Source organism: Oryx dammah, unplaced genomic scaffold (genome assembly GCF_014754425.2).
Source record: "Oryx dammah isolate SB20612 unplaced genomic scaffold, SCBI_Odam_1.1 HiC_scaffold_26, whole genome shotgun sequence".
In the NCBI taxonomy this organism is placed as follows: Eukaryota; Metazoa; Chordata; class Mammalia; order Artiodactyla; family Bovidae; genus Oryx; species Oryx dammah.
In genome coordinates, this window is record NW_024070210.1 from 66,010,056 (window position 1) to 66,020,993 (window position 10,938).

The 10,938-nt window shown below is 57.3% G+C and overlaps 1 protein-coding gene across 1 annotated transcript; it reads right to left on the bottom strand.

Moving 5' to 3' along the window:
- Positions 1-999: 999 nt before the first annotated feature.
- On the bottom strand, positions 1,000-10,158 carry DLL4 (delta like canonical Notch ligand 4). Its single transcript, XM_040226897.1, has 11 exons — positions 9,767-10,158; positions 9,393-9,662; positions 8,848-8,905; positions 7,804-8,067; positions 7,343-7,403; positions 7,127-7,257; positions 5,477-5,646; positions 5,074-5,293; positions 3,224-3,926; positions 2,616-2,724; positions 1,000-2,082 (listed from the first exon to the last, which is right to left on the bottom strand). Exons 1-11 carry the CDS (start codon positions 9,830-9,832, stop codon positions 2,077-2,079), a joined length of 2,058 nt encoding a protein of 685 aa, XP_040082831.1. The 5' UTR covers positions 9,833-10,158; the 3' UTR covers positions 1,000-2,076.
- Positions 10,159-10,938: the final 780 nt, after the last annotated feature.

A 10,938-nucleotide genomic window follows, 5' to 3' on the forward strand; every position in this document is an offset into this window, starting at 1 on the left:
AGGCATAAGTACCCAGATGAGGGGTGAGTATGCTGTGTGTGTCAGGGAGGAGACAAGGGAAGCTCGAAGCGCTGCATGTGCTTGGTCTCCACTGGGAGCATCTGCTGCGTCTAGTTTGCTTTACTGGACAGACTGAGAGCTAGGAGCATCTGCTCGGCTTTTTGTCAGTGGCTCATTTTTCATCACTTGCTCTCCAGGGGATATGTTTGTGGCTGTAGAGAGAAGACTGTGGCACCCTAGGGACCACCTTGAGCCTTAGAGGAAGCTAGCCATGAAGTTGAGACTAGAAACTCCGTCAAAAAAATAGTGCCTCAGCCAGAGAAACCCGGCCTCAGGGAAGCCTCCCTCCTCTTCCTCATCCCCTCTCTACAGTCTTCAGGAAACTAGCAGCTCCAGGCAGAACAGGCACAGTGCGCCAGCTCTCTTGCCCAGCTGCAAGGAGGACAGACCCAAGGCAAATCCCCTGGCACAAAGACCAGTGCCTGGCCATGGCTTAAAAAAAGAGCAGGGTGCTAGTCCATCTAAAACCCTGCAGCAGCAGGAAGAAGGGCCCAGACATTATCGTGGTTCAGAGACCCTGTGCTCTGACAAGAGGCTCCTTTTGAAAAGAAGACTGGCTGGATTGTCTCCTTCCCCTGAATTCCTGTATCTCCCAGGCTGACTAGGGTGTCCATAAGCCTTTTCAGACTAAAAGAGAAAAGAGGGGTAGAGTCAGGTCAGGGGGCATATCCCCCAAGGAATGGCAGTTGCAAAAGGGGGTTGCAGCCAACCTCAAGCCATCAGGTAGAGAAAGCTGGCCCAGGCTGGGGACTAGATGGGTGAAGCCTGGTTCCCCAAGGACTAGAAGAGGACGAGGGCCCGGAGCACAGCAGGCCAATCCCAAGTGCATACACAGGTCCAGGGAGTTCTGCGGGGGAGGTGGGGGGAAGCCAGCAGAAATATGAGAAGGGGAGTCAGAAGGATTCCCACTCTGTCATCACAAAGACAGGACCCAAGAAGTAATAAACTCCTGTACACATCTGTTCCATATTATAAATACACATTATATACAAAATAATGTTATAAAATGTAGAAAGGTCAGTGCTTCTGATTCTTAAATTATTGAAATACTAGACTCCAAAATAAACTACAAAAAAAATAAAAACTCATATTATTGATTTCTGAAGATCGGCTTCAAGGGTAGTCCGGGGGCAGTAGTGGGTGTGGGCAGAGCCCAGGCTCGAAGCCGCTAGAATGGGCTCCAAGGAGGGAAGGATCTGGGTGTCCACAGTACCCAGTTTCTCCCTCAACAGAATTTCTATCATCTCTGCCCGGAGCTCCCCAGTTAGGCCTGGTGCCCCTGGCTGGGAAGAGGCGCAGGCCCGCCCCCATCTGCTCACAGGAGCCTGAGGCATCCAGGGCCAGAGGCTGTGGAAGCCAGGGAAGGCTTACCAATATCCTTACCCAGAGAGCCCGGGCCACGGAAAGGATGGGGTGGTGTCAGGAGCAAGGCCCACATGCAGTCGTTGGAAGCATGGGGCAGAAAGTGCTCCTCCTCTCTGCTCCGGGAGCTCACCTCACCTGCAGGGACACTCCTGCCAAGAGCTACACCAGGTGGCTTCCCGGCTGGCGGATGGCCCTGCCCTTACTGGCCTCCTCTCTCCTCTCTGATTTGGACCCAGCTGTTGCCATGGAACCCGGGCCAAGGCACTTTTGGAAACACAGATGCCAGTGGAAGCCAGAGCAGCTCCAGGCCCCATGGGACCACTGCCCCTCCCTCTGGAAAATAGGCTGGAGCCCCAAGGAGCCCTCTGAAAGCCGCTGCTGGCAGGGCGGGTCCAAGTGGCACCTCTCCTCTCCTCTGTTCCCCTGGCTGGTGCGGCTGCCAATCTGATGCCAGACAGACACCCAAACATGTGGGAGGGTACTGCATCTCTTGGCAGGCTCACAGTCTGTCCAGTTCATGCCATTCCCTCTTCCTCCTGAGAGCAGCACGTTGCATATTAAAAATGTCCCATCCAGGATGCAATGTAAACAATGCAGAAGGAAGGTCCAGCTGCTGGGGTGGAACTGGGATGTCCTGGGGAGGCTCCTGCCTTATACCTGGGGGGCATGTGGAAAGGGTGAAAGTGGGTTACCTTGGGGTACCAGCACTCCCTCCACGGCTGCCCTGGGCCTCCCTGGGAGAAGCCAGTGAGGCAGGTGGTGTGAAGAGGAGGTGGGGCAGCCCTCCTGGTCTTCCGGCCCAACACATACCCATGCCTGGAAGTCTGTGCCCATGAGGGGGCCAGTGAAGGAAGCCAGTGAGTAGGGGCAGGAGGGGCCCAAGGCAACCACCCTCACCCACCAGCAGCTGGGAAGCAGCTCCCGGGAGCTGGCCAGGTGCCACGCCGCCCAGCCCAGCACTAACACAGCAGGAAGAGACCGGGCTGGCTCACCACTGCAGCTCCTGTTTCACACCCTCTGTGGCAACGAGGCCAGCAGAGATCCAAGAGCCACTGAACCAGGCCTGCCAAGGAGGGGTTTCGACCCACCCTTCAGGAGTGGCCCCTGGGGTCAAGAGTGACCAGGCCACTTTCTCATTCCCTAAAGGTAGGAGGGCACATGCTAGAAGGGAAGGCGGGCCCATCACTCACCTCTGTGGCAATGAGACATTCATTCCTCTCTTCTGATATCAAACACACAGACTGGTACATGGAGTCCCTGGGGGAGCATATGGCTGATATCCGACACTCTGGCTTTTCACTGAGGGAACACAAGACAGGCCGGTGAGGGAGAGATGAGCAGAGGGCTGGAGGAGGTGGGGCGCTAAGCTGGACCCTAGAGAGCCAAAGGGAACTGGCCAAGGTGGCTCTGGGAGAAGACACACAGGGATTAGGGATACCCAGTGCTAGTCTGGTAGGCAGTTGGGAACAGGCCTTGAGAGAGCCACAGAGGGTCTCAGGCCTGGAAAAGGCCAGTTTGCCACTGGAGGCAAGCCATGCTGGGGGAAAATTGGAGTCACAAGTGACATACTGTGGACACTTGACTTTGTGAATGAATGAATGAATGAGTGAATGGGAAGGAGGGATAAAAGGAGCCTGGAAGAAATCTTACTGGATTTGTAGCCTGTCAGCGGCAAGAGCCCCTATTTGCTTAAAAGCAGTCAAGGGCTTGGGGCCAGCCTTCCACCTCTCCTGGGGGAGCCCAGGCAGGACCATAGGTGTGTCCCTGGGAAGCCCCTGGGCCTCCAGGTGCTGCTTACCTGTGTATCCGAAGTGGCGCCTTCTCCCCTAAGCTCTTATCGCTGTGGGAATACTTCCCGGGCAGGATCCCCCGCCCCAGGAGCCCTGGGGCCAGATTATAGTCCAATGTGTGGTTCTGCTGTTTGCCACAGTTGGACTTGTCCAGGCCACAGTCTACTTCCAGCTCCTTCTTCTGGTTTGTGTTCTTGAGCTGGGCGGTGGGGATCAGGTTGTCCTTTTGGAAGTCCGACAGATTGTTCATGGCCTCCCTGCTGCCGCCATCGGGCCGCCTGAGCCGCAGCTGCCGCACTGCCACCACCACCATGCACAGTAACACGAGCACCACCACCAGCCCCACGCCCAGGGACACGGCCACCCAGGGGAAGCTGGGGGGCATGCTCATGGGGAACTCGCAGCGGCTGCCCACGAAGCCATAGGGGCAGTTGCAGACGAAGTTGTCAGGAGGGAGGCCAGTGTAGCACGTGGCCCCGTTGAAGCAGGGTCCCGAAGCACAGGCTTCGGCAGGCATCCGCACCTCGCAGCGCCGGCCAGAGAAGCCGGCTGGACAGGTGCACACGAACCCATTCTCCAGGTCGTGGCACGTGCCACCATGGACACAAGGGCTGCGGGCACAGTCGCTGATGCTGATCTCACAGTGGGCACCAGTGAATCCAGGACGGCAGCGGCACATGCGGTTCGGACCTCGGTTCAGGCACTGGCCCCCTATGGGTACACACAGGCCACAAGTCAGCCATCTCCAGGGAACGCCCCCTGGAGCAGAGGGTGCCCCATCCCAGGAACCAGCTCCAAGCTCAGGTCCTCCTGCCTCCAGAACACAGCCAGCATATACAGATCCTGCTACAGAGTTCTTTGCATGAAGGGTCAGGAGACCCTGAGTTAAGGATGACCCTGGTCCTCTACGCCTCAGTGGGCTCATGTATAAAAACCACTGGCTGCTTACAGAGATTTACAGTAGAATCAAGCAGATATGCTTGGGTTTGAATCTCAGCTGTCTCTAACTAAGGATTTGGCACCTGCGGCTTTATTTTATTTCTAAGCCTCAGTTTCCTCACATGTTAAATTGGAGAAGAATGCTATAGGCTGTCTTTTGAAGGTTAGGTAAAATAATGCATAAAGACATGAGCCCATGCCTGGTGTACAGTAAATGCTCAAATAAATTATTGTTTCACTTAAGCATCACAAGCACATGAAATACAGAGGACAGGTAGTACATTTTCCCACTTGGTGATGAAGAAACTATGGCTCTGGGGAGTTAACTAGTGACTAGTCAGAGAGAAGATTCCATCTCAGCCCTTCCGGTCCCTCTCCAGCCTTCTCCCCTGCACAGCTGTCTGTCTGTCTCCCAGATGGTCACCAGTGGACCAAGGAGACAAAGACCAAAGACATCATACGTGGTGCCCCCCAAATGCTGAACATTCCAGACACCTTAAGGTTCCGGGTTCCCCATAGCCATGGGGCAAGGTGAGTCCTCCATGAGCCGGGCCCTCACCTGCTAGCCACCTTCAAAGAGGGACATGAGGCCTTCAAAGTCCCTTTCTCTAGCCAGGTCTTCTTGGGGAGGGTCAGAGGCCACCCCAGCCAGGTCAGGACATGGGAATAGGAATGGAAGCCAGGCAGTGTGCGTACTGCTTCCTCCCCAATGGCCTGCACCCACTGCTAAGCTGCCCTTCTTCCAAAGCCACCCAGATGATCAAACAAGCTCTTCAGCATCCAGAGCAGATGCAGATCCGTCTCAGCCTGCCCAGAGTGACACACAAGGCCTCTCTCTTCCTCTTGTGACCCTCCCTCCCCAGAAACTTCTCTGGGCCCCAGGGCCGATCCATCAGGTTAGCAAGGCAACAGGACGCACCATTGGCACATGGGTTGCTGGTACACCTGTCCACTTTCTTCTCACAGTTGGAGCCAGTGAAGTTAGGGGGACATTCACAGGCATAGCTGGTCCCCTGGTTGCGCTCCCGACAGGAGCCGCCATTGAAGCAGGGGGAGTCAGCGCAACTCAAGGTGCTGTGTTCGCAGTGCAGGCCATAGTAGCCCGGGGGACACAGGCAGTGGTAGCCGTCCTCCTGGTCCTGGAACAAGAGCATGAAGGGGCCACAGTCAAACCCTGGGGAGCAGGAATTCATGGCTGGGACCTAGCTCCCACCTGCCCATAGTGCCTGCCCATGGCTGCACATTCACTGGCCGCCTGGGGTGGGGATGCCCAGGTACCACCTGGCCAGAGCTTTGCCTTTCTGGGCTGGCCTAGGCCTCACCTTACAGCTGCCTCCGTTGCGACAGGGGTTGCTATCACACTCGCTGAGCTCCAGCTCACAGTCTACGCCAGTGTAGCCTGGGCGACAGGTGCAGGTATAGCTCCGCTGCCCACTGTTGGAGCATGTTGCCCCATTCTTGCATGGGGAATGGTGGGTGCAGTAGTTGAGATCTGTGGAGACAGGAACCAACTGAGCAGAGCCAAAAAATGGTCTCCACGTCCAGGCTCCATGGAGTTCAAGTTCACTGTCCATGGTCAGACCTGGCGCTTCAACCCAAAGTCTTCCAGGTCCAAATACCCTTCTTCTTCCCCCAATGAAATAATGTATATAGAAGCAGCTAGAACCACATCTGAGGAGTGCAATCAATCAAAGTTGAAAAAACACAGTTGGACACCTGCCTGCAGGTAAGCTCACAAACACATAAAGGTAAAGAGGAGGAGGCGACAGCAAGGCCACATATTGAGGAGGAAGTCAGAAAAGGCTTCATGGAGGAGGGGCAGCTGAGGTAAGCTTGGAAGGGGGCTGCAATTTTAACAGGTGGCAAGAGTAGAGGGAAGGCTAGAGCCACCATAGGTGGTTACCAGGCATTTTTTAAAAGCGGAATGTGTCACGGGGGTATTTTGAAATATAAGTCTTTGTTTTCTTATTCGGGGAGGACAGGGAGGGAGAACCAGACAGAGCAAATACAGGGACTATAAGGGCTATGTTTGAGTAAGACGAGTATATGGCTGTATCACCTGGGAGCAAATGTGGGGAGAGGAAAGAGACATGGCAGGAGCCAGGTGTGTGCGTGTGTGTGTGTGTGTGTGTGTGTGTGTTTGAGGGGCGTGGAGTGGGGACAAAGTGACACACACATCCACAAAGAAAACAGGGGCTGAATTCCAGGCCCCTTGTTGCCAGCAAGTCAGGGCCCAGGCAAGTTCCTTCTATCCTGGCAAGCGTCCTGCCCACCCTATCCCGGCCTGTGCTGGTGTCTCCATGGCAGCAGCCACCCCATTTGACCCTGAAAATGGGAGGAACGCGCTGCAGCTGGCTATGAGGATGAAGGAGAAAAGGCTCCCTCCCCCACCACTGAGGCTGGCAGACCCCCATACAGCCAGAAGAGTGACCAGCCCCCCAAACACCAGGAAGACTGTGGGCTCAGGCAGCTGCCTGGCAAGTGCTACTGGGGAGAACAAGGGAGGCTGTTTCTGCCTCACCGAGAAGGCGGTTAGATGTCACTCCGCCCAGAGGTCCCCCGCACCCACAGCCTCGGGGCAGCCCGTGGGCACACCCCACCAGACAGCTGTTTAGGGGAGAGCTGCTCAAACAGCCCTGGCAGGTAAGCAAACACTTAGGGGGTTAATAGGTAACTACAAGGTCGAAAGAGGAACTGAGCCTGGCACCCCTCTCTCTGGCCTTGTTGGAATTTATGAGGCCACCTCCAGGCTGCCAACTTGTCACCCTCCTGGCTTCTCCAGCCACCCTCTTTCCCTGGCACCCAAGGAAGAAGGACCCACCAGCTCATGTTAAGCCAGTTGTTAAGATCCTTCCAAGTCCCAAGCTCCTTGAAGGATAATGGGAAAGTTCATCAGTCATCAAGTAGGAAAGGTCCAGGTGACAGCTCTGGTTTCCACCCCCAGCCCAGCCCCTCTCTCTGCCCTGACTCACCTTGGTCACAGAACAGGCCTCCCCAGCCCTCATCACAAGTGCATTGCCAGGGGGTGCTGCAGGTGCCATGGCGACAGCCATTGTGGGGGATGCATTCGTTGCACAGGCGGCCCTGCCAGCCCGGGCGGCAGCTGTAGAACAAAAGACAAGCTGGGGGTGAGGTGAGGGCCTGGCCAGGGGACGGCTCCCCCCTCACAGCTTCCGGCCCCTACTCACATGCACTCTGCAGGCTTGCTGCAGTAGCCATTCTGTTCATGACAGCCAGAAAGACAGATAGCTGAGGAAAGAAAACAGGGCTGGGTGAGGGCGGGTTGCCAATGACTCTGAAGTCCTATTCTCCCTCTCCTGCCCTGGGGGTGCCCCCAGCTCTCCTGGGCTTACTTCCCACTCCTGGCCTCCCAAGGGAGCCATGGATGACTTAAAGAGAAATAATGGCACAGGGAAGGAGAATCCAGTGCAATAACGGGGTGTTTATGGACTTAGCATGATGGGGAGGAATGCTAAGAAGAGAGAAGGCAGAGTCCAAGCCCGTCCTAAGCATCCCCAGCTGTTCCTGAGGCCCAGTTAGTGGACAGCCCAGACCGCTCTCCAAGGGAGGCAGACTGCAGACGACAAGATGCCACTGTGTTTGTTCTGGGGACCCCCCCCTCCAGGCAGGTGGGAGTTTGGCTGCTTACGCTGTTCGCAGTACTCCCCCGTCCAGCCGGGCAGGCAAGACAGGCTGCCATCTGGCTGACACACGTAGTGGCCGAAGTGGTCATTGCGCTTCTTGCATAGACGCGAGCAGCTGTCCCCATAGTAGTTGTCACTGCAGATGACCCGGTAAGAGTAGCGCAGCCTTGTGAGAGGGCTGGTCTGCTCATCCAGTAACCAGTTCTGGCCCACAGCTAGGGAGCCCTGGATGGCGATCTTGCTGATGAGCGCGTCTGGTGGCAAGGCCTCTGAAGGGGCAGAGGGCCGGGTCAAGGAAGGGCAGCCAGTCCCCAAGAGTGCCAGCAACTGCTGGATCAAACCAGTTGTCCAGATAACCCCCACCTGCCAGCAAGCACAGGCCAGAGGAACCCAAGGGTCCCACTGCTTAGCTGCTCTATATGTGCATGTGCAGAGGGCCTGATACTATTCAAAAAGGGGACAATAGAAGGATGTTAAGATATCCCAGTGTTCTGGAAGCAGATAGGCAGGGGAAAGAGGAAAAAGAGGTCAAAATGAGGGGATAAAAGGAAAAAAAAAGAAAAGTTCTCCAGGCCTTTGAGGACCCTGGGAGCAAAGGGTCCTCTGGTGCCCATTCAGGGGTTCTGCCCTCAAAGATGGGTAATGCTTTTCTTTTTCCTTTTCAAAGTGAGAATTGTTGTGCTGCTGAAATATCCTTTTCCTCTGTGTCAGAACAACATCCCAAAGCCATTATTCCCTTTCCAAAGGAGCGGAATTCGCGAAAGGTGTAAAATACAGGAAGGGGCCCGTCAGCGGCGCTGGCAGCTTCGGCCTTTCTCACCGCCGTGCTCCCCGCGTTCCCACGCCAAAAATAACCCGCAGGAAACGCAATTGTGCTCAGAGTCCAGGCAGCGGGCGGAATCCGAGCGTCCAGCGCGGGGCGCAGCTCCCGGCCTAGCTGAGCGTCCTGCCCCCCACCCCCCACCCTGCACTTCCCCCGCCTATTACAGATTAACTCTTTCGGCGCTGCGCCGTGTCGCCCCCCTGTGGCCGCGAAGCGAGCTACTCACCTGGCCGCAGGTCATCTCCTGGTGCGTGCCAAGCTTCAATAATGAGTGAGAAGGTACCCTGGGAACAGAAAGGAGGGGGCGGGGGAAGACAGAGAGATGGCGAGATGAATAGGGGATGGTGGGGGTGCCTTTCGGCAGCCGGTTTAATTAATCTAATTGCAGGATACAGTTACAGCACCCGGGTCAACATAACGGGTCTGTGCTCAGCAGCGCGCGCGAGCAGGGAAGGTGAGAGAATCCCGGGTAGCAGGAGAGTTGAAGGAAGGGGTAATGTACGGGGGAGCTTTCGGAGGTGAGGAATAGCCGGGGTGGCAGGTGATGAAAATCGTATCCCAAGATCTAGGAGAAGATGGGACGTAGAACTGGGAAGAGATAGACTGGTGAGAGCCTACAGGAGGGTGAGGTCCCAGGAAAGAGTCGGAAAGAAGGATCAGAAAACAGTGACCCCCCTTTTTTGGAGGGAGTGAGCAAGTCTAGAGAGAGGGTTTGTTCCCAGAGAGCCCCCTTCTCTCGTGACCTCCCAGTGCGCCCAACGCTGTACTCACCGGCCAGGTGAAATTGAAGGGTAGTTGCAGAGGGTTGCGTCCCCCGCCGCTACTGTCGTCTCCGACGGCGAAGGAGTTGGTGCCCAGCACAGGCGTGGAGACGCTGCCGAAGGTGCAGGGCCCGGGAGAGACGACTGCCTGGAAGTGCTTAAGGCAGACGCGGAAGAAGGTTCGGCAGCCAGGTTCGCACGGCCGCCCGCTGGCTAGTACGCCGCGCTCGTTGGCAAACTCCTGCAGCTGCAACTGGAAGACTCCGGAGCCGGCCGCGGGCTATTGCACAGGGACCAAGAGAAGGAAGAAGGGGAGCGGTCAGCTCGGTGGACGCCCGGGGATCAGGCCACGGGCGCGGTGGGAGGGAGTGGTGGGGACGTTACCTGCTGCCAAAGTGCCACCAGCAGCAGTAGCGCCCAGCCCGAGGCGCGACGGGACGCGACTGCCATCCCCTGGGGCGTCGCTCTCTCCACCCGCGGGCTAGGAAGCTTTCCCGCGCGTCCCACCGCCGGAGGGGTCCCTGAAAAGCCAGGCTCCGCTCGGGGCTTTCCTTCCGCCTCCCCTTCGCGCTAACTGCGCTCCAAATGCCGCGGTAGGTAATCCAGGTGAGGGCGGCTGGGTGGCAGCAGCTCTGAGGACGTGTCCTCGGGTTAATCCTGGTGCTGTAAGCAGGCTAGTGTCCGGGTACGCGGCACTGAGGCGGCTTGAGCTGCGGCTCTTGGCCTCGCGTTCACTGACCGCGCTCAGCGCCGCTACTGAAACCTGCGCTCTCCAGAGCTTTCCTTATATATATTGGCTCCTCTCTTCACCCGCCTGTCACTCAGACTCGTGGTCACTCTCCCCTCCCCTCCGGCCTCTAGCTGCTACAGTCCCAGCGCCGCCCGGAGGGGCCTCCGCCCCCGCCTTCCCCCCTCCCCGCCAGCCAGTCAGGCACAGGTCCCCGCCCCTCTGGGCCGTTCTCACTCAGCTCCTGGGTCCCCCAGCTCTGAGCGTGCCGAGGTGACCAGTTCTCCGCAATTGCTGGGTTACAGGAGGAGACATTGGCCTCGGGAGGACTAGGGGGAGCATCAGGGGGAATGGGGCGAAAGATGAGCTAGTGGTTTCCGGATGGTAGTGGGGGCGGAGACACTGGGGAGTCCCCGTGGGCGGTGTGTCCACGGCCAGCGTTAGTTACCTGCAGCCCTCGAGCAGGTAAAGGGAACTTAAGCTCAGAAAGCGAAACCAGCGCTGAAGGACTCGGATCTCCTTTACCCTCCCGGAGCTTCGGGAGCCCTGACGTCGTCGGCCCCCAACCTGTGAGCGTCCATCCGCCCCCGTACCCTACCACCACCCTGCGCCGCAGGGAAGCCAGCGGACGCATTAACATCTCTGTGGCCAGTGCAGACTAGGCGAGGGGCCAAGCGTCCAAGGCTCGGGGGCTCGGTTCCTCCACCTAATGGGCATCTCTCTCCCCAGTTGCAGGGGGCGTGTCCAGCGCGTGCCTCCTCCCTTCTGCTTCCCGCCTGGGCTCGGCGCGTGCCAGTCCCAAGACGCGTGGTCCCTGTGCTGGGGGTAA

What these genes read in the sequence shown, in the direction of transcription:
- DLL4 (XM_040226897.1), bottom strand. Translation starts at nt 9,832, where the DNA reads ATGGCAGTCGCGTCCCGTCGCGCCTCGGGCTGGGCGCTACTGCTGCTG. An exon ending in AGGAGATGACCTGCGGCCAG is followed by an intron (nt 8,068 to 8,847) that starts GTGAGTAGCTCG and finishes CTGCCCCTTCAG; the next exon opens with AGGCCTTGCCACCAGACGCG. An exon ending in GCGCCACTTCGGATACACAG is followed by an intron (nt 2,725 to 3,223) that starts GTAAGCAGCACC and finishes GTGTTCCCTCAG; the next exon opens with TGAAAAGCCAGAGTGTCGGA.